Source organism: Sparus aurata, chromosome 8, assembly GCF_900880675.1.
Source record: "Sparus aurata chromosome 8, fSpaAur1.1, whole genome shotgun sequence".
NCBI lineage: Eukaryota > Metazoa > Chordata > Actinopteri > Spariformes > Sparidae > Sparus > Sparus aurata.
The window spans coordinates 35,186,375-35,211,151 of record NC_044194.1 but is presented as its reverse complement, the minus strand read 5'-3'; the positions used below and the strand labels follow the sequence as shown (position 1 = coordinate 35,211,151).

General features: G+C 41.0%; 1 protein-coding gene across 2 annotated transcripts in view; it reads right to left on the bottom strand.

The window, feature by feature from the left end:
- Window positions 1–24,777, bottom strand: part of LOC115587316 (NT-3 growth factor receptor-like) — a 246,202-nt gene that overhangs the window by 31,473 nt on the left and 189,952 nt on the right. Inside the window, exons 13-14 of one of the 2 annotated variants that reach the window (XM_030427129.1) lie at window positions 17,641–17,829; window positions 15,673–15,803 (exon numbers count right to left, since the gene is read on the bottom strand). In XM_030427129.1, coding sequence (XP_030282989.1) covers window positions 15,673–15,803; window positions 17,641–17,829 — 320 coding nt within the window. The remainder of the gene's footprint in view (window positions 1–15,672; window positions 15,804–17,640; window positions 17,830–24,777) is intronic. The other variant, XM_030427130.1, reaches the window with a different exon arrangement.

The following is a 24,777-nucleotide window of genomic DNA, read 5'->3' as shown; positions in this document are numbered from 1 at the left end:
CAACAATGGCTCTCTTCTTGCCACTCTTCCATAGAGGCCCAATTTGTGGAGTGCATGACTAATAGTTGTCCTGTGGACAGATTCTCCCACCTGAGCTGTGGATCTCTGCAGATCCTCCAGAGTTATCATGGCTTCTTGGCTGCTTCTTTGATCAATGCTCTACTTGCTCAGTTTAGGTGGACGGCCACGTCTTGGTAGGTTTGCAGTTGTGCCATACTCTTTCCATTTTCAGGTGATGGATTGAACAGTGCTCTGTGAGATGTTCAAAGCTAATTATGCTTTAAACTTCTCCACAACTTTATCCCTGACCTGTCTGGTGTGTTCCTTGGGCTTCATGACGCCGTTTGTTCACTAATATTCTCAAACAAACCTCTGAGGCTTTCACAGAACAACTGTATTTACACTGAAATTAGATTACACACAGGTGGACTCCATTTACTAATTAGGTGACTTCTGAAGGCAAGTGGTTGCACTGGATTTTATTTATCAGGGTATGAGAGTAAAGGGGGGTGAATACTTTTGCACGCCAAACTTCTCAGTATTTTTATTTGTAAAAATATTTGAAAACCATTTATCATTTTCCTTCCACTCCACAATTATGCGCCACTCTGTGTTGATCACATAAAATCCCAATGAAATACATTCATGTTTGTGGTTAAAATGTGATATTAATATCATAATTTGTGTTACCATAATCTTTCACCTACTAATGTAGGTGCTGTTCAAGTAACACAATCAAGATAAACTGATTGTATGCATTTCATTTAGATGGAATATGTGATAAAATTATGTTCATGAAGTTTTATGAGTGTGGAAGACCTTCATTAATCATGTAAAGATTTAGATTTAACAGATAAGCTAGGCCTGTATTCACAAAGAATCTTATGGCTAAAAGTAGCTCCTAACAGGCGAATTTAGGAGCAACTCCTAAAAATAATGGGCGTGTCAGTCGTAACTTTAGGACTACTAATTTTTGAAAATAAGAGTTATTCACAAAACAACTAGGCCTAAAAGTAGCACCTAAGTCTGGGAGACCTTAGAAGTAGTCCAGAGGACTCCTAACTCGCTAAGACCTGGTCACAGCTGAACGTTTTGGAGACGCTAAATGACAGGGAATTATTAAAATGATGTCAGATGGAAGGGATTGAAGTTGTGGTTGAGTTGGTGAGGGACGCAATAAAAAATGTAAAAAAAAAAATGTTTGGCAACACTCCGGTATTTGGCTATGGGGAAAATGCAGCTCTTCGCCGGGACTAGTATTACCTGGGTGTCAGGTTTGGTTAAAGGGGAAAACTATGGATAAAGGGGGTGGACCCAAACACAGTTAGAAAGGAGGCAAGATCAGGGAAAAACAAAAAGCAAGCTTTATTTAAAGCTGAGTACAAAAACCCAAAAGCAGACAAAACGGGGAAAGACAAAGTAGCAACAAAACAACAAAGTGCAAAGAAATAAGGCAAAGTACAACTCAAAACCCAAGTTCAAAACATAATGCAAAAAGCAAAACTCAAATCCCAAAAACACATACCAAGGAGAGACTGGAGACAAAAGGAGCTCTGGGATGGCAAGACGCAGATAGGAGCATGAGCAGGAGCAGGAACATGAACATGAACATGAGGCAAACTCTGAGGCTGACAAATACATACAATGACCGGACAAGGAGTGAAGGGAAAACACAGACTAAATACATAGACACTGATGAACAGAGGAGGAACGGCTGAGGAGAGAGAGTAGGGAGGAGGCCAGGTGTGGTAACGAGGGGGAGGATCACAGAGGAGAAAACCAGGAGGGAACAAGACTGACAGACAGAGGGAGACAGAGGGAAGACCACAGGAAAAAGTACAGGGAGAACTAAAAGGCACATGGGGCATGAAAATCCAAACATAAAACATAACACAAAATCAGGAATCGTGACACTGGAGACCTCAAGTGATTTAGAAATTATCCCACCACGTCTGTGTGTTGTGCGGTGCATTCACACAGGATAAGCAAAGTCTGTGCTTTAACTCGAATTTACTGACATTAACCCCCGGGTCGGTGGCACCGGAGCCCTTGCTGGAGCAGCACAACTGTTAGATATGGATATTTTTAATATAATAACTGGTGAGCCTGTTGAAAGATGGAAAAATGTTCCTTACCGCATGCTGCCATGCATGTAATCCATCTAATCATCTTTCGAGATTTCGCTCTTCTGATGAGCCTCCTGAATTTGCACCCAAAATGCTGTCACTTAATGTCATGGGCTTGTAGGCAACTTCCTTATTTTCACTTCATGCATTGCGTAGCCTAAATGACTTTTCAATGGGCTGCCCTGTCACTCAACAACCAATCACCGTTGTCACCACTTCTAAGTGCGTCCTTATAAAATGACGTCATCCATAGCAACAGAGAATTACTTCTAGTTTAGGAGTTCACTGTTTTCATAACTAAAAGTAGGTCTCAGCGGCTTTGTGAATTACTTTTAAGAAACGACTCCTACGTAAAAACTTTTAGTCCCATTTAGGAGTACTCCTAACGTTAAGATAAAAGTCTTTGTGAATACTGGCCCTGGAATTTTTTCTAATAGTTGGGGGCCTTAACCCTTGTGCCCTCCTTAAAAAAACTTCCTCTAACCACCTTCGTGGCAAAAATGTACACGCACAAAATCTGCCATAAAATCCTCATACATCAATATTTTTTTCTGCTTTTTTTTTTTGCTTGAATCCCTTAACCAACTTGTTCCCTAATCAAAATGATCAAATATTCAATAATTTTCAGGATTTTAACCCTTTAAATGCCAGTTTGATTATTTGAACTATCAATTATATTTAAAAAAAAAAACACAAAATGTATTATTTTCTATATAATAAGTAGTAGGCTGATGGGGCTTTGGTGGTGATTGGAGTCTTGGATATGTCAAAGATTACCAACAAAATTCATTTGATTGCATCAGTATTTTTTATGTAGTAACAAATACTCCCTCTAACCACCTTCGTGGCAAAAATGTACACGCACAAAATCTGCCATAAAATCCTCATACATCAATATTTTTTTCTGCTTTTTTTGCTTGAATCCCTTAATCAACTTGTTCCCTGATCAAAATAATCAAATATTCATTAATTTTCAGGATTTTAACCCTTTAAATGCCAGTTATATTATAATTATCTATAAAAAACCCACAAAAAAGTAGGAACACTTCTTTTTAGTCAAATTTTTGAAATCCAGTGTCTTTTACTCTTACATGTCTTTTATTTTCCTGTAATGCATTTTGCACCCTCTAACCACCTTCATGGCAAAAATGTACACACACAAAATCTGCCATAAAATACTCATACATCAATATTTTTTTCTGCTTTTTTTTTTTTGTTTGAATCCCTTAGTCAACTTGTTCCCTGATCAAAATGATCAAATATTCGATAATTTTCAGGATTTTAACCCTTTAAATGCCAGTTTTATTATTTGAATTACTAATTATTTATTTTTAAAAAAACACAAAAAATGTATTATTTTCCATATAATAAGTAGTAGGCTGATGGGGCTTTGGTGGTGATTAGAGTCTTTGATATATCAAAGATTACCAACAAAATTGATTTGATTGCATTAGTATATTTTATGTAGTAACAAATACTCCCTCTAACCACCTTCGTGGCCAAAAATGCCCCATTGACTTCCATTAAAACCACATTTTTTAATCGCACTACCATTACAGTATAAAACCATGAATTCTGTAATGTCAGCATGCCATTTTGAAGAAAAGTAGTTATATTTGACATTTTTGATGTATTTCACCAGATTGAGCCATTTTCCCCTTGTAGGCTGATGCATGAAATTCTTGTATTTTTGCCAGTTATGTTATGGAGCCGGGTGACTACCAGGGCCCTGTGTGTGTGTGTGTGTGTGTGTGTGTGTGTGTGAAATGTTTTTAAATCAACATCTGATTCATCAGTGTGAACTCTTATTGTGAAAAACTGCAACAACTTTGGAAATTTAGACAACAAAAAACAAAATAGAACATATGAAATATGAAATATGAACAAAATATGAAATATAAACAGAAATATCTAGGCATTGAATATACGATGTGTGTGTGTGTGTGTGTGTGTGTGTGTGTGTAATCTGAGGGTTAAATAAAATACAAGTTTACAGCTACTGTTGAAATATCAAAGTTATTGTTTCTTCTTCTTCTTCTGGACAGAAAGGAGGTTTCAAAGTGTGTGTGTGTGTGTGTGTGTGTGTGTGTGTGTGGTCCTGCAGCCTGTGACCTAGTGTTCCCTACAAATGCACACTTGGTGGTGGAAGACCTCTTTTTCAGGCCTCTGCACAACCAGCACACACCTCTCCTTCTAGTGGAGCTGGTCAATGGCGCTGTCAGGATGAGAAGTCTCATGTATGCCCGAATCTCTTGGGCATCCACGTCACTCCATCCTGACACTGAACGCCTCCCGTATAAGTTTGTCATTTGCAAAATGAGCTGGATCAGGTCAGGAGTGAAGAAAAGGTCAAAAGATGATGCTACATTATGGATTCTTGATATTGCATATCTCCATGGGCCCTGGCACCATGCCGGTGGGTGCCTGCATGTAGCACAGAGTCTCAGCATGAGATGGAGACCACACTTGCCCGTCCACTGACTTTTAGGATGGACAGGATCCTCAGTGCCCGCTTCACTCTCAGAGGATGGGTCAGAGGCACTCACAGACGTGGAAGACTCCAGCGAGCCTTCTGTGTCAGACTCCCCCTCGAAGATCGTGGTTTCCCCTGATGAACCCTGCAGCTCGCTGTCAGATAAAGGCTGCATGACCATTTCTTATGCCTCTTCTCTTCTGAAATGCCTTTTCATTTTTGCACCCTCTTTGCTCACTACTGAAATGACCCCTCAGACAAGTTGCATGTTTATCTTTGGCTGTGAAAGCAGCCAGGTGCATAAACACACTAACCGTTGTTTCTGCTTTGTTTTTGAGAACAGCAAAGCATGTTTTCACTCAAGCACCTTTTCAAAGACACATGAAACACATTCCTCAAAAGATGACCTTTTTTCACCGCTGAAGTGATCAGTGCATGCTTACAGATTCTCACACACACACACACACACACACACACACACACACACACACACACACACACACACACATACACACACACACACACTGGGCCCTGGTAGTCACCCGGCTCCATAATATAACTGGCAAAAATACAAGAAATTCATGCATCGGCCTACAAGGGGAAAATGGCTCAATCTGGTGAAATACATCAAAAATTTTAAATATCACTACTTTTCTTCAAAATGGCATGCTGACATTACAGAATTAATGGTTTTATACTGTAATGGTAGCGAGATTAAAAAATGTGGTTTTAATGGAAGTCAATGGGGCATTTTTGGCCACGAAGGTGGTTAGAGGGAGTATCTGTTACTACATAAAATATACTAATGCAATCAAATCAATTTTGTTGGTAATCTTTGATATATCAAAGACTCTAATCACCACTAAAGCCCCATCAGCCTACTACTTATTATATGGAAAATAATACATTTTTTGTGTTGTTTTTTAAATAAATAATTAGTAATTCAAATAATAAAACATGGCATTTAAAGGGTTAAAATCCTGAAAATTATTGAATATTTGATGATTTTGTGCGTGTACATTTTTGCCACGAAGGTGGTTAGAGGGTGCAAAATGCATCACAGGAAATTAAAAGACATGTAAGAGTAAAAGACACTGGATTTCAAAAATTTGACTAAAAAGAAGTGTTCCTACAGAAATCCATGCCACAAGCTGTAACACAGCCAAAATGATCGCTAAATAAAAAAAAAAGTTGAGAAAAATGTACAAAAATGCCAGAGGAGGGCACAAGGGTTAAGCACATAAATAGGTCATTTCGCGCAAAATAGCTCAGGTCACACTGAAATAATTTAGATAGGGCGCCAGAGCCAGCGACCCTCAGGGCAAAGATGGCGGCCAAATCCAATATGGCCGCTGCCTGAAAAGGGTTCCAACTATATCTTTTGAACCACATGAGCTACAAATACAAACTTGATGTCTTTTTCAGCTTAATTGATCATAGGAAACACATAGGAATATTAATATTTTTGACCCGGTGCATCTGGACCCCTTAATCCTCCAATTCCATTATGGCCACTGTCCAAAAAAGCAGTTTTGACTGTAGTATGGGCCTTACACACCATTGTTTGCGCCAATTTATCTACAAGCACCAAATTTGGCACAGATGCTGCTGTGGGCATACTGAAATCATTTAGCCAGGGCGCCCAAGCCAATGGTCCCTGAGACCAAGATGGCGGCCAAATCCATTATTGCCGCTGCCTGAAAGGGATTCGGCCCTAGCTTTTGAGTCAGATGAGATACAAATACAAACTTGATGTGTATTTTACCTTTTTTGACCATAGGAAATCCACTGGAATACTTGTGTTTATGATTAGGTATATCAGGACCCCCCCAAATTCTCTAAATTCAATATGGCAACTGTCCGAAAAAGGGTTTTGGCTACAAATGTTTTACCAAATGCGCTACAAATGAGGATGTAGTGTCTATCTTATGTTTATTGACCACAGGAAGTCCATTGGCATATTTATATTTATGCTTGTGTCAGTCTGGAACTGTATTCTTTTCAAGACTGTGTTTAAAAATCCCTTTTTTACCACAACTTATTCTCAATGTTGATTCATTTCCTTATAAAAGTAAAATGCTTTCAGTGTACTACAGGTGAATACATTTCAAAGTGTAATCAGATAAGATAGAATAAGACGCAATTATTAATGCAAGGCAATATTTATATTATGTCAAATTGTTAGAGGAATAATATAGTCAGTTTGTCCAAAACTATTTAAGGCTTGCTTATACAGCAATTATTACAGCAATATCATAAAACAACAGTGAATTCTCAGCAAGAATTCCCACCCAAGCTGAACTGATTCAGCACATTAAAAGAGCACTGCTGCAGGCCAGCTTCTGCTGGAATCAGGTAACCGCTGTCCAGCAAGATATCCCAGAGTTCAATGCATGGGGATGGTATCGAGACTCTACGAGCAAGACTTGGGATCCTTACTGGACTAATCTCAGACGCCAGTAAAGCCTGCACCATTCTCCTCTACTGTGGCTGCAAGAAAACATGTAGAGGGCACTGCAAGTGCTGTAAAGCCAGAGTTCATATGTTCTACATGTACATGTGAGGGTGCTTGTGCAAACAATGATGATGGAGATGATGAGTGATCCGGTGATTGTGAGTGATGATGATAATTCATGTGAGAGAGTCCATGAGAATGAGAATTCATAAGATTTTTTTATGTTATTGCTGTTTTTTTGTTATGCTAAGCAAACCTCTAAGAGTTTTGGACAAACTGACAATATTATTTTTTTAACAATCTGACATAGTATAAATATTGCCTTGCAATAATAAGTGTGTCTTATTCTTTCTTATATGATTACACTTTAAAATGTATTCACCTGTGGCACACTGAAATGATTTCAATTTTATAAGGAAATGAATCAACATTCAATCAATCAATCAATCTTTATTTGTATGGCGCTTTTCATACAAAAAAGTAGCGCAAAGTGCCTTACAGAGATTAAAAACAACAACAGAAAAAAATAAACAGCAAATAAAATCAAGAGAAGAAAATCAAAAGAACCCAACCCTCCCACCCCCACAGACATGCACAGAGACATACACAAATACATACACACTCATACACACACTCACACATACGCACGCAGACAGACAGACCCACACACTCACACCCACACATACACTAGCTGTCTCTAGAGAGACATGGCTGTGCAGCGAGACCTGAGGCGCGGAGGAAGCTACCTTTGGGGGGCAAACCACACTGAGAGAGATCTCAGTCCAAGTCTAAGTAGCGCTGCTACAGAGACCACACCAACCCGGGCAGATAGGAGTCCCTGCACCAAGGTGCATAGCCCTCCAGCCACCCGGGCTGAAACCGTCCATGGGACAGCACCCCCAGCGGCAGACCAGAGACAACTCCCAGTCTGGCAGGCCCCCATGAGGAAACACTGGAGATTAAAAACTGACTGACTAAAACAGTAAAATAAAGCAATAAGCATAGAGGCTAAAAACATGAGGGACTAAAACATAAAAGCATAAAGGCTAAAAAACGAGAGACTAAAACATAAAAGCATAGAGGCTGAAAACATGAGAGATTAAAACAGTAAAAAAGGATAAAGGATATAAGTGCTTTGATTAGCACAGCATAAAAGGAATTAAAAGGAATTAAAAAATCAATTAAAAGCCTGGTTAAAAAGGTGGGTCTTCAGCCTCTTTTTAAAAACCTCAACAGTCTCCGCGCCCTGAGGTTCTCCGGCAGACTGTTCCACAGTCGGGGCCATAACAACTGAAAGCCGCCTCCCTGTGCTCTTTTGAACTAACCTGTGGTATGGTTAAAAGGCCGGTGCCGGAGGACCTCAGGGTCCGCGGGGACTGATAGAGTAAAAGCAGGTCAGATAACTTAGAAGGCCCAAGACCGTTAAGACACTTAAAAAGTAGTAAAAGAACCTTAAAATCAATCCTGAAACGCACAGGGAGCCAATGCAGCAACTTTAAAACCGGTGTAATGTGCTCTCACCCTCTGGCCCTCGTCAGCACTCGTGTGGCTGAGTTTTGTAATAATTGTAAATTTGAGATGCTCGTCTTGGGAAGGCCAGAGAGCAGGGCATTACAGTAGTCTAAGCGACAAGAGATAAAAGCATGCATCAGCACCTCTATGCTGGCCTGAGAGAGAAACGGGCGGACTCTGGCTATATTCTTAAGATGGTAAAAATGTATCTTTGTTATATTTTTGATGTGTGGAATAAAACTGAGCTCAGAGTCAAAAATCACTCCCAGATTTTTTACAGATTGTGATGGTTTAAAATCCTTTAACTTTGGTAAAAGTTTCTCTTTCTGGCCTCCAGGACCAATGAGTAAAACCTCTGTTTTTTTGGTTGAGCTGTAGAAAATTTGCTGCCATCCATGTCTTGATATCTAAAATGCAGTTAAAAAGGACATCAATAGGCCCTGTGTCATCAGGAGACACGGCGATGTACAGTTGCGTATCGTCAGCATACCAATGAAAGCTGATGCCGTGTCTCCTGTAGACATCCCCAAGGGGAAGCATGTAAAGATTAAAAAGAGCTGGTCCTAAGATTGACCCTTGGGGAACCCCACACTTTATTTAGTGGGTTTCTGAGAAACATGTACCCATACTTACAAAGAAGTGTTGATCTGTGAGGTAAGAGACGAACCAGTTAAGAACAGTACCAGAGAGGCCGACCAGGTTCTTCAGTCTATTTAATAAACTGTGATGGTCTACTGTATCAAAGGCGGCGATAAGATCCAGTAGTACCAAGACTGTGAGTTTATGGTTATCTAAGTTGCACCTGATGTCATTTAAAACCTTTAGAAGGGCTGTCTCTGTACTGTGGTTTGTCCTAAAACCAGACTGATTAAAAAGTGATTTATTTCATTAAATACAAGTTTCCAAAAATTTTACTTAAAAATGGTAAGTTGGATACAGGCCAATAATTATTAAAGATGTTGGGATCTAGGCTGCTCTCCTTCAGGAGGGGCTTCACCACCGCTGTTAAAAAGGGACTGAGGGACCATTGGCTTGGGCACCCTGGCTAAATCATTTCAGTATGCCCTCAGCTACATCTGTGCCAAATTTGGTGCTTGTAGATGAATTGGCACGAGCAATGGGGTGTAAGGCCCATACTACAGTCAAAACTGCTTTTTTGGACAGCGGCCATTTTGGAATTGGAGGAATAAGGGGTCCAGATGCACAGGGTCATAAATATTAATATTCCTATATGTGTTTTTAATGATCAATTAAGCTGAAAAAGATATCAAGTTTGTATTTGTAGCTCATGTGGTTCAAAAGTTATAGTTGGAACCCTTTTCAGGCAGCAGCCATATTGGATTTGGCCGCCATCATGGCCCCAAGGGTCACTGGTCACAATCATTTCAGTATGACCTGAGCTACATCTGTGCCAAATTTGGCGCTTTTAGATGAATTTGCACGAAAATGTGCTTAAGGCCCCGAGCTACAAGGGATCCCTCTCACATTGAGCAGCTTTTTATAATTTGTGAACAAAAAAAGTTGAAAAAGGAAATTATCTCAAGATTCTAGAGAGCATTATAACATTATCTTAAAAATAAGGATTTAGAGAGTAAATAAAGATGGGAACTTGAACTCAATACTGTAATTGGTGAAAATGAATGGAGTGAAACGTGTTTGTTGGTCAAAGAATTAACAAATTGTGCAAATTGGAGGGAGTTTGACTGGAAGGTAAAAATGTATTTTAGAACTCCATTTGTAATGGACAAATATGGAAAATCGACAGGGTTATGTTGGAGAGGTTTTGGCCAACAAGGTGACCAGCAGCAGCAAACTGGCTGCTTGCAAAACAGAGCTAACATCGCTCCTAGCTAGATAACGTCGCTCCTCCTCACTGACTGGCAGCACTTTTGTGCCTGGATCCAGTTGTTTTCTGTGTTATCGGAGCACAGCAGAACAACATACGTGAGCCGCCATGTCAACACAGGACGCTGCTGACTCACCTGGAGAGATGGAACAAATGCTAAACAAGGCATTCAAAAAGATCGCTGACCTTCTCGAGGATATTGAACAGATGTCTAACGAGCTGCAGAAGAAGGATTCCCTGCTGATCACCCTCAGGTCCCGTTTTCCAGCGTTGACCAGCTGGCTGGAGACCTCACAGGCCGGTGAGTTAGCACCACAGAACACCACCTCTGCACTCGGGCACACAGTTCTCTGGGAGCCGTCCTCCTCCGGTTGGCGGCCCGCTTGCTCCACTCCAAATAGGGGGACCCCCTGGACTGAAGTGGTCGTCCGCGGGCGGGCGAGGTCTCCGAGCAGGATTCATGGCGGGGCTCCTTCTACCCCGAGCCTACAGCTCACAAAAAAGTACGCGGCTCTGTCCGTGAGCGGGAAGCTGGCGGCTCAGGACCCGCACCAGGAGACACCACCTGTTCCTGTGGCCACAGACACCATGCCCCTGTTGACGGACACCACAGCCTTCCCTCCACTCACGGCTAGCTGCCCTCCAGCAGGTGGATGTCCAACATGTGGCGGTCTGCCTCTGCCGTCCTGCTCCTCATCCCAGCGCAAGCGGCTCATCAGGGACGCAGTGTACTGGCACTCCTCCCGTTCTCCCCACCAGGCGAGGGATCACACCCAGGGCCCTGGTGTGGGTGGCGGGGTGACTGAGCCGGCTTGCCCTGAAGATCGAGCGGACACTCCCACAACCCTGGTCATCGGGGACTCAATTGTGAGGTACTTCCGCATGAAGGGGGCGTTCACCGTGTCGTTTTCCGGAGCCACCGTTACAGACATGACGGGGAAATTACCCGACATCCTGATCTCACATCCGCAGACTCTTCTCCACCTTCGATATTTTAACAGGTTCTAACTCTATTAAAGTTTTTAAGACACCCATAGACGATCTTTGCGAGAACTTTGCAGACCACTTCAGAACCAAAATCAAAGACATCAGATCCTGCCTCTTAACCCATCAAGTTTTATCTGTTAACACATCTAAACTGTTGTCCTTGCCTGAGGAAACACTGGAGAGTTTTGCCCTGGTTTATGCAAGGACACTTGTAGTAAAGCAAACAACCTGCCTTTTAGATCTGATTCCCACATCACTCTTAAAATCATTTTATGGATTCTTTGAGGAACAGTTTTTAAACATCATGAACTGCTCTCTTCAGACGGGTGTCTTTTCCATCGCATTCAAAACGGCGGTGGTGAAGCCCCTTCTTAAGAAGAGCAACTTAGACCCCAATGTTTTTAATAACTACCGACCTGTATCCAACTTACCGTTTTTAGGTAAAATTTTAGAAAAACTGTTTTTTATCCAAGTTAATGACTTTTTAAACAGAAATAACATCTTAGAGAAACATCAGTCTGGTTTTAGGAGAAACCACAGTACCAAGACAGCACTTTTAAAGATCTTAAACGACATCAGATGGAATTTAGATAACAAAAAGCTCACAGTGTTGGTTCTACTGGATCTAAGCGCCGCTTTTGATACAGTAGACCATCACCTTTTATTAAACAGACTCAGCCATCTGGTCGGCCTCTCTGGTACTGTCCTCAACTGGTTTTGTTTTTATCTCACAGATTGATGCTTTTATGTAAGTATGGATACATGTTCCTCGGGAACCCATGAAAGTGGATGTGGGGTTCCCCAAGGGTCAATTTTAGGTCCACTTCTTTTTAATCTTTACTTGCTTCCTCTTGGGGATGTCATCAAGAGACACGGCATCAGCTTCCATAGCTACGCTGATGATACACAACTGTACATTGCCGTGTCTCCTGATGACACAGACCAAATTGATGCCCTTTTTAACGGCATTGTAGACATCAAGTCATGGATGGCAGTGAATTTCCTACAGCTCAACCAGGACAAAACTGAGGTTTTAGTTATAGGTCCTGAAGGCCAGAGAGAGAAACTTTTTCCAAAACTACAAGATCTTAAACCAACACAATCAGTAAAAAATCTGGGCGTCATTTTTGATTCTGAGCTGAATATTATTCCACATATCAGAAATATGACGAAAATAGGTTTTTATCATCTTAGGAACATAGCCAGAGTCCGTCCGTTTCTCTCCCAGGCCAGTACGGAGGTGCTAATGCATGCTTTTATTTCCTGTCGCTTAGATTATTGTAATGCCCTGCTCTCTGGTCTTCCCAAATAGAGTACTCTAAATCTCCAATTATTACAAAACTCAGCCACACGCGTGCTGATGAGGACCAGAGGGCGGGAGCACATTACACCAGTTTTAGAGTCACTGCATTGGCTCCCCGTCCGCTTCAGGATCGATTTTAAGGTTCTTTTACTGGTTTTTAAATGTCTTAACGGCCTTGCGCCCTCCTACTTATCTGACCTGCTTTTACCATATCAACCCTCGCGGACCCTGAGGTCCTCCGGCTCTGGCCTTTTATCCCTACCAAAACCAAGAACTAAAACCCACGGTGAGGCGGCATTTAGCCACTATGGCCCCCGCTTGTGGAACAGCCTGCAGGAGAACCTCAGGTCTGCAGAGACTGTTGATATCTTTAAGGGAAGGTTAAAGACACACCTTTTTAATCAGGCTTTTAACTAATATTTTAAATTCTTATTCCGATCTTATGTGGTTCTATTGTACTTTATGTTGTGCTTCTGTCTTGTTTTTTTTAAGACGGTTTAATCTTAAATAATTGTATTTGTTTTATTCATCTTCGGTACTATTTTATTTTATTTATTAGCTTACGTATTTTTATCCTTTGAACTGTTCACTCCATTTACTTATCTTTTGTCAGGGTTTTTATCCTATCTTGTTTTTAAGGTTTAACCCCAGAGTTTCCTCAGGGGGTCCTCCACACTGGGAGCTGTGTCTGGGTTGCTGCTGGGGGTGCTGTCCTTGGGTCCCTTGGCCCGGCGAGGTGTTGTCTGTCAGTGTCGGGGGGCCTAGGCACTGGTGCCCCCCGTGGCACAGCCTGTGACTCCTCCCAGTGTGGACGACCCCAAAGGCGGTGCTTCCTCAATCCTCAGTGTCTTGCTATGTCTCCCTATTGACAGTAGTAAGAGTGTGCAGGTGTGTGTGTGTGTGTGTGGGTGGGTGGGTGGGTGTATGTATTATGGAGGGTGGGGCTTTCTTTATTATTGTTCTATCTTTGTTGTGTAAAGCACTTTGTGCTGCACGCCCGTGTATGAGAAGTGCTCTATAAATAAAGTTGATTTGATTTGATTTGAAATAGGGTTAAGAGCATCTTCTCCTTCATTTCAAAACAACATGTCGCGGATACCTGAAAAAAATCTGTGTCTGGATTTGTGTTCATGTATGTGTGCCATCATGGCAAAATGTGGTCTTTTGTGGCAAGTACTACCCAGAGCCGTTTCTTGCAATATGTGGACTATGCGGGGGCATAGGGCCCCCGCACCATTAGGAGGCCCCCTCAAGTTGCAAGTCCTGCCTCAACATCTGAAGAGTGACTCAATGGAAAAGGTGTGAAAAGTACCTGGCACTTTTTTTTTGTAGCACCACCACTGAGGTTTCCTAAGGAGCCAAGATGATACATACGCCGACTGATTGGTCAGATCTGGTCTCTACCGCGCTGTGTTGCAATGACGACCAGTACTACTAAGTGAGGAGAGGCGAGGCCTGTTTAGCTAACGCGCCGTTACCAATCACTGATAGCATGGCATCAAAACAAACCTATTCATCTGGTTCAGAAAAAAGAAAAAGAAGAAACTAGATAAGGAAAAGAGCTCACAGGACAAAGGTAAGGTAAGGTTTGTTTTCATGATGCGGGTGGAGGGGGAGCTTTAATTACACATTTTTAGTGTTTGCTTTTTAAGTGTTTGCTTTGGGAAAGGGCTAAAATAAAATGCACGTGTCACATGTGAAGGCCATAAGACCAGTGGCGGTTCTAGACCAGTTTTAATAGGTTGGGGCCGGCTTTTTTGTTAGGGGGCACATACAACCCGGAAAAAAGGATAAATCCCTCATTCAGACAGAGCAGTGTTTACAATTTCAGCAATTTTGATTGGGTAGTAAACTGCTAAGACACTTTATTTCTGCCTTTCCCTTCAGTACAAAATCATTGCAATATGTCTGTCATTGTATTATTAATGCAGACACCCTGTCAGGGGGGCCACAGGAGGGTCCAGACTCAGAGTTACGGGGGCACTGGCCCCTGTTGGCCCCCCCCTAGAACCGCCCCTGCATAAGACTGATTGACTGAAGTGAGTATCGTTTTAGTGAATTATAGTCGGTCCAGCGTGTTGCCATTACATCTGGGAGTGAGGGTGTGTTGTCCAAATATTTTGGAGCCACGGACCAGGAAGCACCACGGCCGCCTTCAGCACCACCGGACCAAGATGTTTAAGTTTAAAAATGTTTTATAATTTAAAATAAACATGTTTGAGGAACACTGCATCATTTCCATGTATTGACTTTTGGAGAATCCCCATTGTTTACCTTGTATTACCATTTTCCATCAGTTCAACTTGCTTGGGTGGGTCAATTTAAGATTTTTGATTTTAATTTGAGAGACCTAACCTGTTTTTCTCTTAAAATGTGATAGATTGTTGCATGTTTGTGGATCACCTAAAAAGGTTAGGAATCTATCCATCGTAGTTTGACAAAATAGGGGCCCCCAAACAGACAGAAATGGCCCCGATACTACCACAGAATCAGTTTCGAATACATTGGAGGGGCTTATATGTCTGTCTGTGGACAGATCGTTGGAAATACAATCACAACTGTTCAGCATGTAGTCAAGTAACTATTCAGGTGTGTAATAGTGTAAGAGACAAATGTGGTCCAACCCATTACTCCTCCGTATTATGTAATAATTAACTAATAACTACTCATGAGTTGAAACGTCACAACATTGACCAGTGGCTAGTTTGTGGCATAGGCTGAGTGCATATTCTTTGAACGAATTTTCCATGCAGTCAAATTCAGCCCAAATTGAATGATGCTTCATGAGTTTGACATTGATCAAACAGCTTCTCAGCATTTCTGCTTGAGATGCAGCTGTTTGTTGTTGCTGGCTGGGATATGTCAGCTGGATGCATTTTCACAAACTGTTATTGTCACTCCTGTACAGTTATTCATCTGCTGATGTTTACACACACACACACACACGCATGCAATGATTTTATCTCTTACCTTTACAGCTACCAGCATCGTATCCTTGTTGGGGCTCAGGTTGTAACATTCAGCAAGGAAGACCTTGCCAAAGGCTCCCTCTCCAAGCTCCCTCTTCAAAATAATTTCCCTCCTTTTGATATGCTGAACATCTGGGAGACAGAGACAGAGGGGGAAATTTCATAACCTTCCACTGCGATTTAAAGCTCAGTTCAACCAAAATACAAACCTCCCAGTGAACAGTTTTCATTTAAACTACTTTCAGCTACAGAAACAGAAAACTGTTGACAGTGATGTCCAGATTATCTGAAATAATCAGGACGGTGTATTGGAAACAACATGTTGTAATTTAATTAAAATGTTCTGTTGCAAATGCTAACAAATGCTCTGCGTGACAACTAAATTCACCTCCACTGTATAGGGGTGGAGGCAGAAATAAACACCTGGACAAATAAACAAATAGTTAAGATACCACTATGGATACACTTCCTGGCCAAAAAAAAAGTTGCCACCTGGATTTAATTTAGCCAATAGGTCAGAGCCTTCTATTGGATAATTACTCCAGTGATCAATATGTTTTAGCTGACAACACGTTATTTATCCCCTAACTGATGCAGTGAGTAGCTTCTCATTTCATAAACAACCATGTCACTTTGTTTCAGAAGGGTCAAATTATTGGCCTGGATAAAACAAAGAAAAAATCTAAGAAAATCACTGAAACTACTTAAATTGGGTTAAGAACTGTCCAAGGCATTATTAAAACCTAGAGGGATAATGGTGAACCAAATGTTGAATGATCGTGATCAGAGATCACTTACACATTTGGTGGTTACCCATTATCAGTGAGACTAATCAGGAAAAAAACGGCTTTAATTTGTTGGGGAGCATAAAGATTGGACTCTGGAGTGATGGAAAAAGGTTGTGTTATGATGAGTCCAGGTTTACCCTTTTACAGAGTGATGGCCACATCAGAGTATGAAGAGAAGCAGATTCAGTGCAGCAGCCATCATGCCTAGTGCCCACCATACAAGCCTATGGGGGCAGTGCTATGATCTGGGGTTGCTTCAGTTGGTCAGGTTCAGGTTCAGCCACATTATGTTTATATAAAAATGAAGCCAGCTGACTACCTGAATACACTGAATGACCAGGTTCTTCCATCAGTGGATTTTTTTCTTCTATGATGACACAGGCATATTCCAAGATGACAATGCCATGATTAATCTGGCTCAAATTGTGAAAGAGTGGTTCAGTGAGCATGTGAATTTATTTTCATACTTTTTTGGACTGGCTCCCAGGGAGCCTAGACCTTAACCCCATTAGGGATCTTTGGGATCTGCTGGAGAAGACTTTAAGCAGCGGCCAGACTCCCCCATCATCAATACCAGATCTTAGCGAAAAATGTATGGAAATCTGGATGGAAATAAATGTTGTGACATGCATTAGCTTATCAAAACAATGTCATGGCGAATGTGTGCCATAATCAAAGCTAAAGGCTATCTAAAAAAGTAAGTGACTTTTTTTTGGTCAGGCAGTGTAGGTGAGTGACTTGATTCCTGGACTGGCAGACCAATCAATTGGTTTAAAACTAAAAACTCTTTCAAACATTTTTTGTTTCAGAACAACAAGCTGGAACCTCTCCAATCTTGTAACATTTATTTACAACCCTAATTATCTGTGAGTAATGGACCCTGATACATCCCTATACTATGTGGAACACAAACTGTGATTTCCTCAAAAATATCATTCCTCTTCATTGAACACATGCACTTGATGCTTCAAAAAACCAGAATCCTGTTGTATAACACAAATGTTAGCATGCTTCCCTTATCCTATGGAGGATGTTCTCAGTGTCATTTTGCAGCAGGAATCACTACTTTTTCAGCACCAATGACATAAACTAGTTGAGAAGATTGAGAATGATCTCTATAATTGTGCTAAAAATTAGACCATCTGTTCAGTATGTTTGACCATCTGGATGACTGGATTTACAGGTGTTTGGTTTGTTACAGTTGTGTCCATGTCTGAAGTACTGTGGATTCTCTATGACGGGGATCCTAGTCATCCCAATCACCACAGCATCTTGCCCAGCATCCAGCGTACAGGGGCTGATAATCCCATGGTTCACATGATGAAGGGGGCTGGCAGAGTCCTCCTCCCCGCTTATTACTGCTACTGGTCCTAGAAAGACAGTGTGAGGTAGAATATAGACTGGATGAGCATCTCTTAACTGTCAGAGTAGCAAACTAAAAGTGGGTGAAAGAAAAGCTGAGGAGATGTATTAACAATTTATTTTCCAAATCCTTTTCTTCCTCCTTTCATCCTTTTTTCATATTTGTCTAATTTCAGATTAATTCTATTATGAGTCAACACAAGATGAGAAATAAGTAAATGATATTCACACTCCATGACTGTAAGTAGATTAATCACCAAATGCAGTAGAAGACACACTGATGTGGATAAAACCCCAATTCCAAAAAAGTTGCTAATTCTTTTTGAATTGTACTCAATTGAAAACAGCACAAAGACATATTTCATGTTTTACCTCATCAACGTAATTGATTTTTTTTCCTAACCTGTTTATTTTTAATGTGATGCTAGCGACACATTTTAAGAAGTTGGGACAGGGGCAAAAAACACACAATTCTAGATCCTCTGAAGCATTAGGCTGGTTTCTGGGGACGGTATCCAATAGAGATAGCACACATCTTAATGTCATACACAACCGTCTGATGCCAGTGGACTATGATGATTCTGTACCGTTCTCTGTATCAGTAATACATTTTAGACTACTGATCAGAAAGTTTTACTGGATAAGCTCAGATGATGAACATGGGAAATACTTGGTTCAGTTATGCTGATTTGATGGATCCAGAAAAACCGTCAAATTATTAACCTCCTGCTTTCATTTGAATTTTACTGCAAAACCTTGTCAGTCATTTGTGTCTTCAGGACACCACCCTGAGAGACATTAAGTGATTCCAAACACACCAGGACACTTTAGAATCAAAGACCAAATGGCAAGATTGTTTATTGCAGGATAGAGCACCAACCTATCTGATAAACTGTCACCAATTCCACATCATCACACATGGCCTACAGTTAACAAGAACATGTGCACTGATCTCTCAGGACCTTGGACCCCCGGTAGACCTTTGTGTCCTGACTCAACAAAGTCAGCAATGGGAAGACTGAAGACTGCCTGCACACCTTTCCCAAAGGATGCATGAAACAGAGAGGAGAAAGAGAGAGATGTAGGAACCCATACCAATAAAGGCCGACTGGAGAACAACGCAACAACTCATGCTTCCTTATCCTCATCAGTACCAGGGTTAAATAATATGGTTGATGGTTTACAGGTTCAACAAGTGTGGACTAGAATAAGAAAACACTAAGTCCAAACTCAGTACTTTCAGCATTGAACTTTGTCAACAGTCTGTTCAAAGGTTGCTCCATTCAGGGTTCTATTGTGTTGCAGTTCGCGGCTCTATTCAACCTGGTCCTTAGCCCTTTGTTTTCTGTTTGATGTCTTGTCACTGCTGTCTATTAGTGTTTTGTTAGTGTCATGTTGTTGTCTGTTAATTAGCGAACAAATGTTTAACTAAACTGTGGTTTCTATACATTTCATTGTTCAGTCACTTCAAACATACAGATGTTGCTAATGCTTTACTTAAATTACAATGAATTGTTTCCCCTGAATTAATGTGTGTTAATAGATCCACTTTTGCCTGATCAGAAAGAGGTTCCACTGTGGGATTGTATGGACCATGAGGTCATATTGCTGGTCAAGAGATTAACAGTAGTCTGTACAATAACTTTTATTAATGCCATTAATACTTCTATTTCCAGCTATCAGTATCTTACAAAGCTAAATACATGCTTAAGACAAAAGTGTTGGTTCAAGCAAAAAACAGTTCAGTAGTTGAGGCATATGGCTGAAGCAGTGGACCAAACCTAAGTATACAGAAGGCTGAGAAGTTGTCACACAGCGGTGAGGTTTTGTCTTGTCTTGGGTTTTTGTCCCGTGAGCTTCCTGTTTTATTTTGAAGGTCTAACTCTCCTCTTGTTTCAGGTCACTTGCCCTTCCTCATGTGTCACCGGCCTGACATCGCCCCTGATCCCTGATTGTTTCCACCTGTTTCCCATCACCCTCATGTGTCTTATAGTCCCGTCTCCCTTTGTCTTGTGCCAAAGTGTCTCGTTCCATTGTGCACCCCAGCCCTTCGTCATAGCTCCAAGTCCTTGGCTAAGTATTAAATTCATTGTTGGCTTTTCTCTGTTTATTCTTTGCCTCGTGAGGAGTGATTTTTTGTTTGTTAATTTTTCATCGCAGCTCAGACTCAAAGTTTATGTTTATAGCCCTTTTGTTTCCTCCGATTGGAGTGATTTTCATTTGTTAATATTTTCACAGCTTAGTCTGGTAGTGTAGTTTTGTTTTATAGCCTTGCCTTTTGTGGAGTTCCCACCGTTGGTGTGGTTTTATTTTCTGAGTTTTGTTTCTTTATCTAGTTAGTGGATTGTCAGGTTTATATTTTCACAGCCTGTTGGTTAGTCACTTTATCCTGAAGCTACTGAATTTCAGAATAAAAGCCTGTGAATTTCTATTAGGTCTGAATCTGAGTCCTCTTTCCAGCCCAGGCTTGACAGAAGTAATTTATAAAAAAGGACAGTATTGAGGTAGATTGGAAGCTTTGTAGGTGGAGGAAGTGCTTTTGTGGTACATTAGTGGTTTGAGACGCAGAAGGAACTGATTAATGAGGGGGAAAAAAAACATGAAAGCATGTGTGGAGTTGGTGGCTGCACAAATGCCTGATCCCTAAGCTATTAAAGTTGAGTAGGTTCAGCTCTATAGTATAGTGGTATGACAGCAGACACTTCTGAAATAAGAACTGATTTTCACTGTTATAGGATTGATAAAGTACTTTTCTTCTCCTCTCTTTCCTCTAAATATTTTACCAGAAGGCAGCAGGGTGAACAGACAGTGACTGGGCTGGGTGTGTCTTTTAGTATTCATTGGGCTCTATGAAGACATCTCACTTCAGCAATGTCAATGATGCCTGGTAAATGGTTATCAGTGATGTTCTGGGCAGTTTAAATCATGTGCTGCCGAGCCTTTCTGTCCTGGGCCATGAACAAACCATGCTTTCAATTGCTCCTCTGTAAAAGTCAACCAGAATCTGGCTCAGGAATTTAGCCATCAAAAGTTTCTGGTGGGTGGATCGTATGCACAGCATTGGTAATAGCTGTGTATTTAAAAGACAATAGTTTCATTATTAATGTAATGTTAATATTCTGTATGTGATTACTTTTAGTTAATCACTAAATTAGCTTGAATGTTTATGCCATCTGTAGCATTCTGAAATATAGCTGTGTAGTCCATATAATATATAGCATTCTTATAGTGCACTGTATCACCCAATGACCATTATCAGCCTCAAACTATTCATAAGAGTTAGTCCCGTCCACAGTGATGGTAAGTCTGGCTGGGTAAAATAGGCTGCTGCTGGGCTGAATTTCGCATGCAAAGTCCATCTCTCATGCATACAGTAAATGACTAACTTATTGCTCAGATAAAATCCTTCCTATGAAAACTCATTTCCATCAGTTAAAGACAAAACATTTATGAAAACCAATTATATAAAACTAATTAATTATTTAGTTAATTTATTTAATTATTAGGGCTGTCAAAATGAATGCAGTAAAGCACTCAGGCGAATTTGCTCGGCCCACCCCTTTAGTTTGGGAAATCAGGAAGCAATGCAGCATAAACAAAACTCCTTGAGCAGAAATGGATAAAGAAATGTATTGTTGATGATGATTGGATAAGGTAGAGTAAGAGTTTGTTAGCCAATCAGAGGCAGTGTTCAGTTTACACACAAACCACACACACAAAAACTAGCAGAGGTGAACTGCAGCAATGGCGAGTCCGGAGGGAAAGTTAACGTTTTCAAAGTGGAAGTGCAGACACTACTTTAATCTCTTTTGTCCACGTCCGTTGTAAGCAACTCTGATCTAACGAATCATCTCTCAACGGCACACGCTTCTACAAAACTAGTGGCCAGAAACACTGTTGTTGACACTGCTGATGATGACAGAAGGCCAGGGGGGTATTCCAGAGAGGAGGTTAAAAAACTCTGAGTCTATCCCTGAACTCTGAGTTGACTTACTCCCAGATGGGAAACTCTATAGTACTTATAGGGAATAAAGAAGAACCAAATCACATGTGAATTTGTCTTTATTTGACTGTTTTAATCAAAAGTAATTCCAGCTAATTAGGTCCCTTGCAGCCCTTCCATCCCGGACATCTGCAGGGTGGTTGGGGTGGTCATCCTCAGGGTCGTTTATTTTTAGGGCAGGGTGTTGCTCTCCTCTAATAGTTGCAATATTATAGAGAACAACAAAGGCCACAATGATGTCACATGCCCTCTCTGGGGTGACCCTGAGCTAACCCAGGCACTGGAACTGGGATTTGAGTATGCCAATGGTCATCTCAACCCGGGCTCTAGTCCTGCAGTGGGCCACATTAAAACGTTGTTGGGGCCTTGGCTCAGGGTCAGGGTAAGGGGTCAACAGGGAGGGCTGGCATGGAAGCCTCGATCCCCCAGTAGGTAGCCATCAAACTCTCCTGAAATTATAGAGGACAAATTTGAGTGCATTAAAAAGGGAGACAAAGAGCATTTGTACAAAGCTTTAGCTTCCTTACCACATGCAAATCTGTTGCTCAGACTACACTCCCCGTAGATCCGGGAATCATGCACAGAGCCAGGCCATTTGGCTTCTGCATTGGTAATAATGTAGGCTGCATCACATATGATCTTCACAGTGCAGAGGATGACATGAGTTAGTTGTATTGTACTGTATACATTTTCATGTACATATTTTTAAGATGGTAGGTCACATACCTGGACACTGATGCTGTGAAAGGATTTTCTATTCACATATTCCCCTTCGTTTTCTTTAGGCGCAGTAAAGGAATTTGTGTCCCATCTATGCATCCTATTACATTTGGAAGCCCTGCAAAATGACAGCTGATTAAGCTACTGACCCCACTCTCAGGTCACAGCAGAATGTATATCATAATTTAAAAAAAAATAGAATATTTCTACATCATTCACCTGCAATCCTGTGGAATTCCTCTTTGATGTTTCTGACAGGTTTGTGTCCGGGGAACACCATCATCATCGGTAACAGGTGTTTCAGTGTGAGGGTAACTTTCCTCACCGCTCTACATACTGTTGTCTTTCCAAAGTGCTCTGCATCCCCAATGTTGTAGAGAAAACTGCCGTTTGCCAAAAACGTAGCGCTATGCATAAAATTTGCAGTGATGTGAGTGCACGTCCACGGTGTGTGAGGTTGGTGATGTGTGGCCGGAGAATGTTCTCAAGATAAATGATACTGTTTGATCAAAAGCTGTAGCGTTCAAACAGATATTCCTTTGGAGAATGACAGGACATCTAATCAGGGTCAGAAGATTCTCTCACGATGTAAAGCATTACGAATTATTTGAGCTTTGATATCAATCGGATTGGGAATGAATGGACAATCCATGTCAGCTTTCTTTATGTGGGAGGAGACGGGTAGAAACTCAGGGTTTCCTCAAGTAAACCTGCCAGCGAGCAGGTTATGTTCACAGAGTCTATTACCATGGTGACTGACCCAGAGTTTCAGTTACCTCTCTTTCTGGGACGGAAAAACCCAGAGTTTCCCTCATCTCAGGGTTAACTTACTCTGAGTTTTCACATAACCCGCTTTCTGGAACACCCCCCAGGTGTGGCTAAAATGAGCTCCGCTAACAAAGGAGGACACAGAGCTGTCCAAGCAGCTACAACTGGATTTTTCTTTTGTTTTTAAGAAAATACTTTAAGTACAGTTGTGTGAAGGTTTGATTTATTTAATTTACACGACAGAGTTAAAGCACTTCATAGTTAAACTGTTTACGTTTTATTTTTAAGAAAATAGTTGAACAGTACCGTATGTACAGAGAGTTAAACGCACTTCATATTGTTACACTGTGTATTTTTGCTGTGAAGAAAATACTTGAAGTTAGGTCTGATGTGACTATGAACCTCGTAGTCGACGAAATGGGGTCCCAGTACATATTTCAAGGCATCAAACATTTGATATAGTTGTCGTATTTGTCGGAAAAGATAAACGAAACTGAGAAGCCTTCCTTGTTGTGGGGAAGCCCTGTGAGTCGATTACCGAGTGCAGTAGAGTCCCGCAGTAATGATCATCATTGAGCTGTGGAACTCTACTGCACTCGGTAATCGACTCACAGGGTTCCCCACAACAAGGAAGGCTTCTTGGGGGTTGAGATTTGTTTATCTATTCCGACAAATCCGGCAATGATATCAAATTTTTGGTGCCTCGAAATATGTGCTGGGACCCTATTTTTAATGTTGCTGAAGTTTGGTGCTGTTCTGAGCATTATTTGTGGCTTTTTGATGGCGGTTTTATATTTGGACCCATTTACTGCAATGTATTGTTGTTGTGCGGTCGTTTTTGAGGATGCTAAAACGACGTTAGCTAGCAGTCTGCAAACTTTATCTCTCAAGAGAGAGTCTAACACAGTTTCACGGTGTGTTAGACCATATCATTTGAAACGGGTAAGGCTTGTTAACTTTACAAAAAAAAAAGAAAGGTTCGACTATTAGTCGAATACGGCAAAATCTGACGAATCAGATTCGACTATGAAAATCCTTCGTCGAAAACAGCCCTACTTGAAGTACAGTATGTCTACCAATTGTGGTCTGTTGAGGTTCAGTAAATATCAAAGGTTCTGTGTAGGTACCTGTCTATGCAGTTCCACTCTATGCAACTGGCCTCGTGAAACCCGCTTAGAAAAAAATCTGAATTCTTAGACATATTTTAAAAAATATCTAAAAAAAAGGAACGCAATAGTTACTTTCCCTGGTAACTAGTTACTTTTAAAGAGGAGCAATTCTGTTTATAACTCAGTTACTTCTTGGGAGAAGTAACGAGTAACTATTAGGGGTGTAACAGTACACAAAAATCCCGGTTCGATATGTACCTCGGTTTTTAGGTCACGATTTGGTTCATTTTCAGTACAGTATGGGAACAAAATGCAAAACATAAATATGTTAAATCTATCATTCTCAAATAAACTAA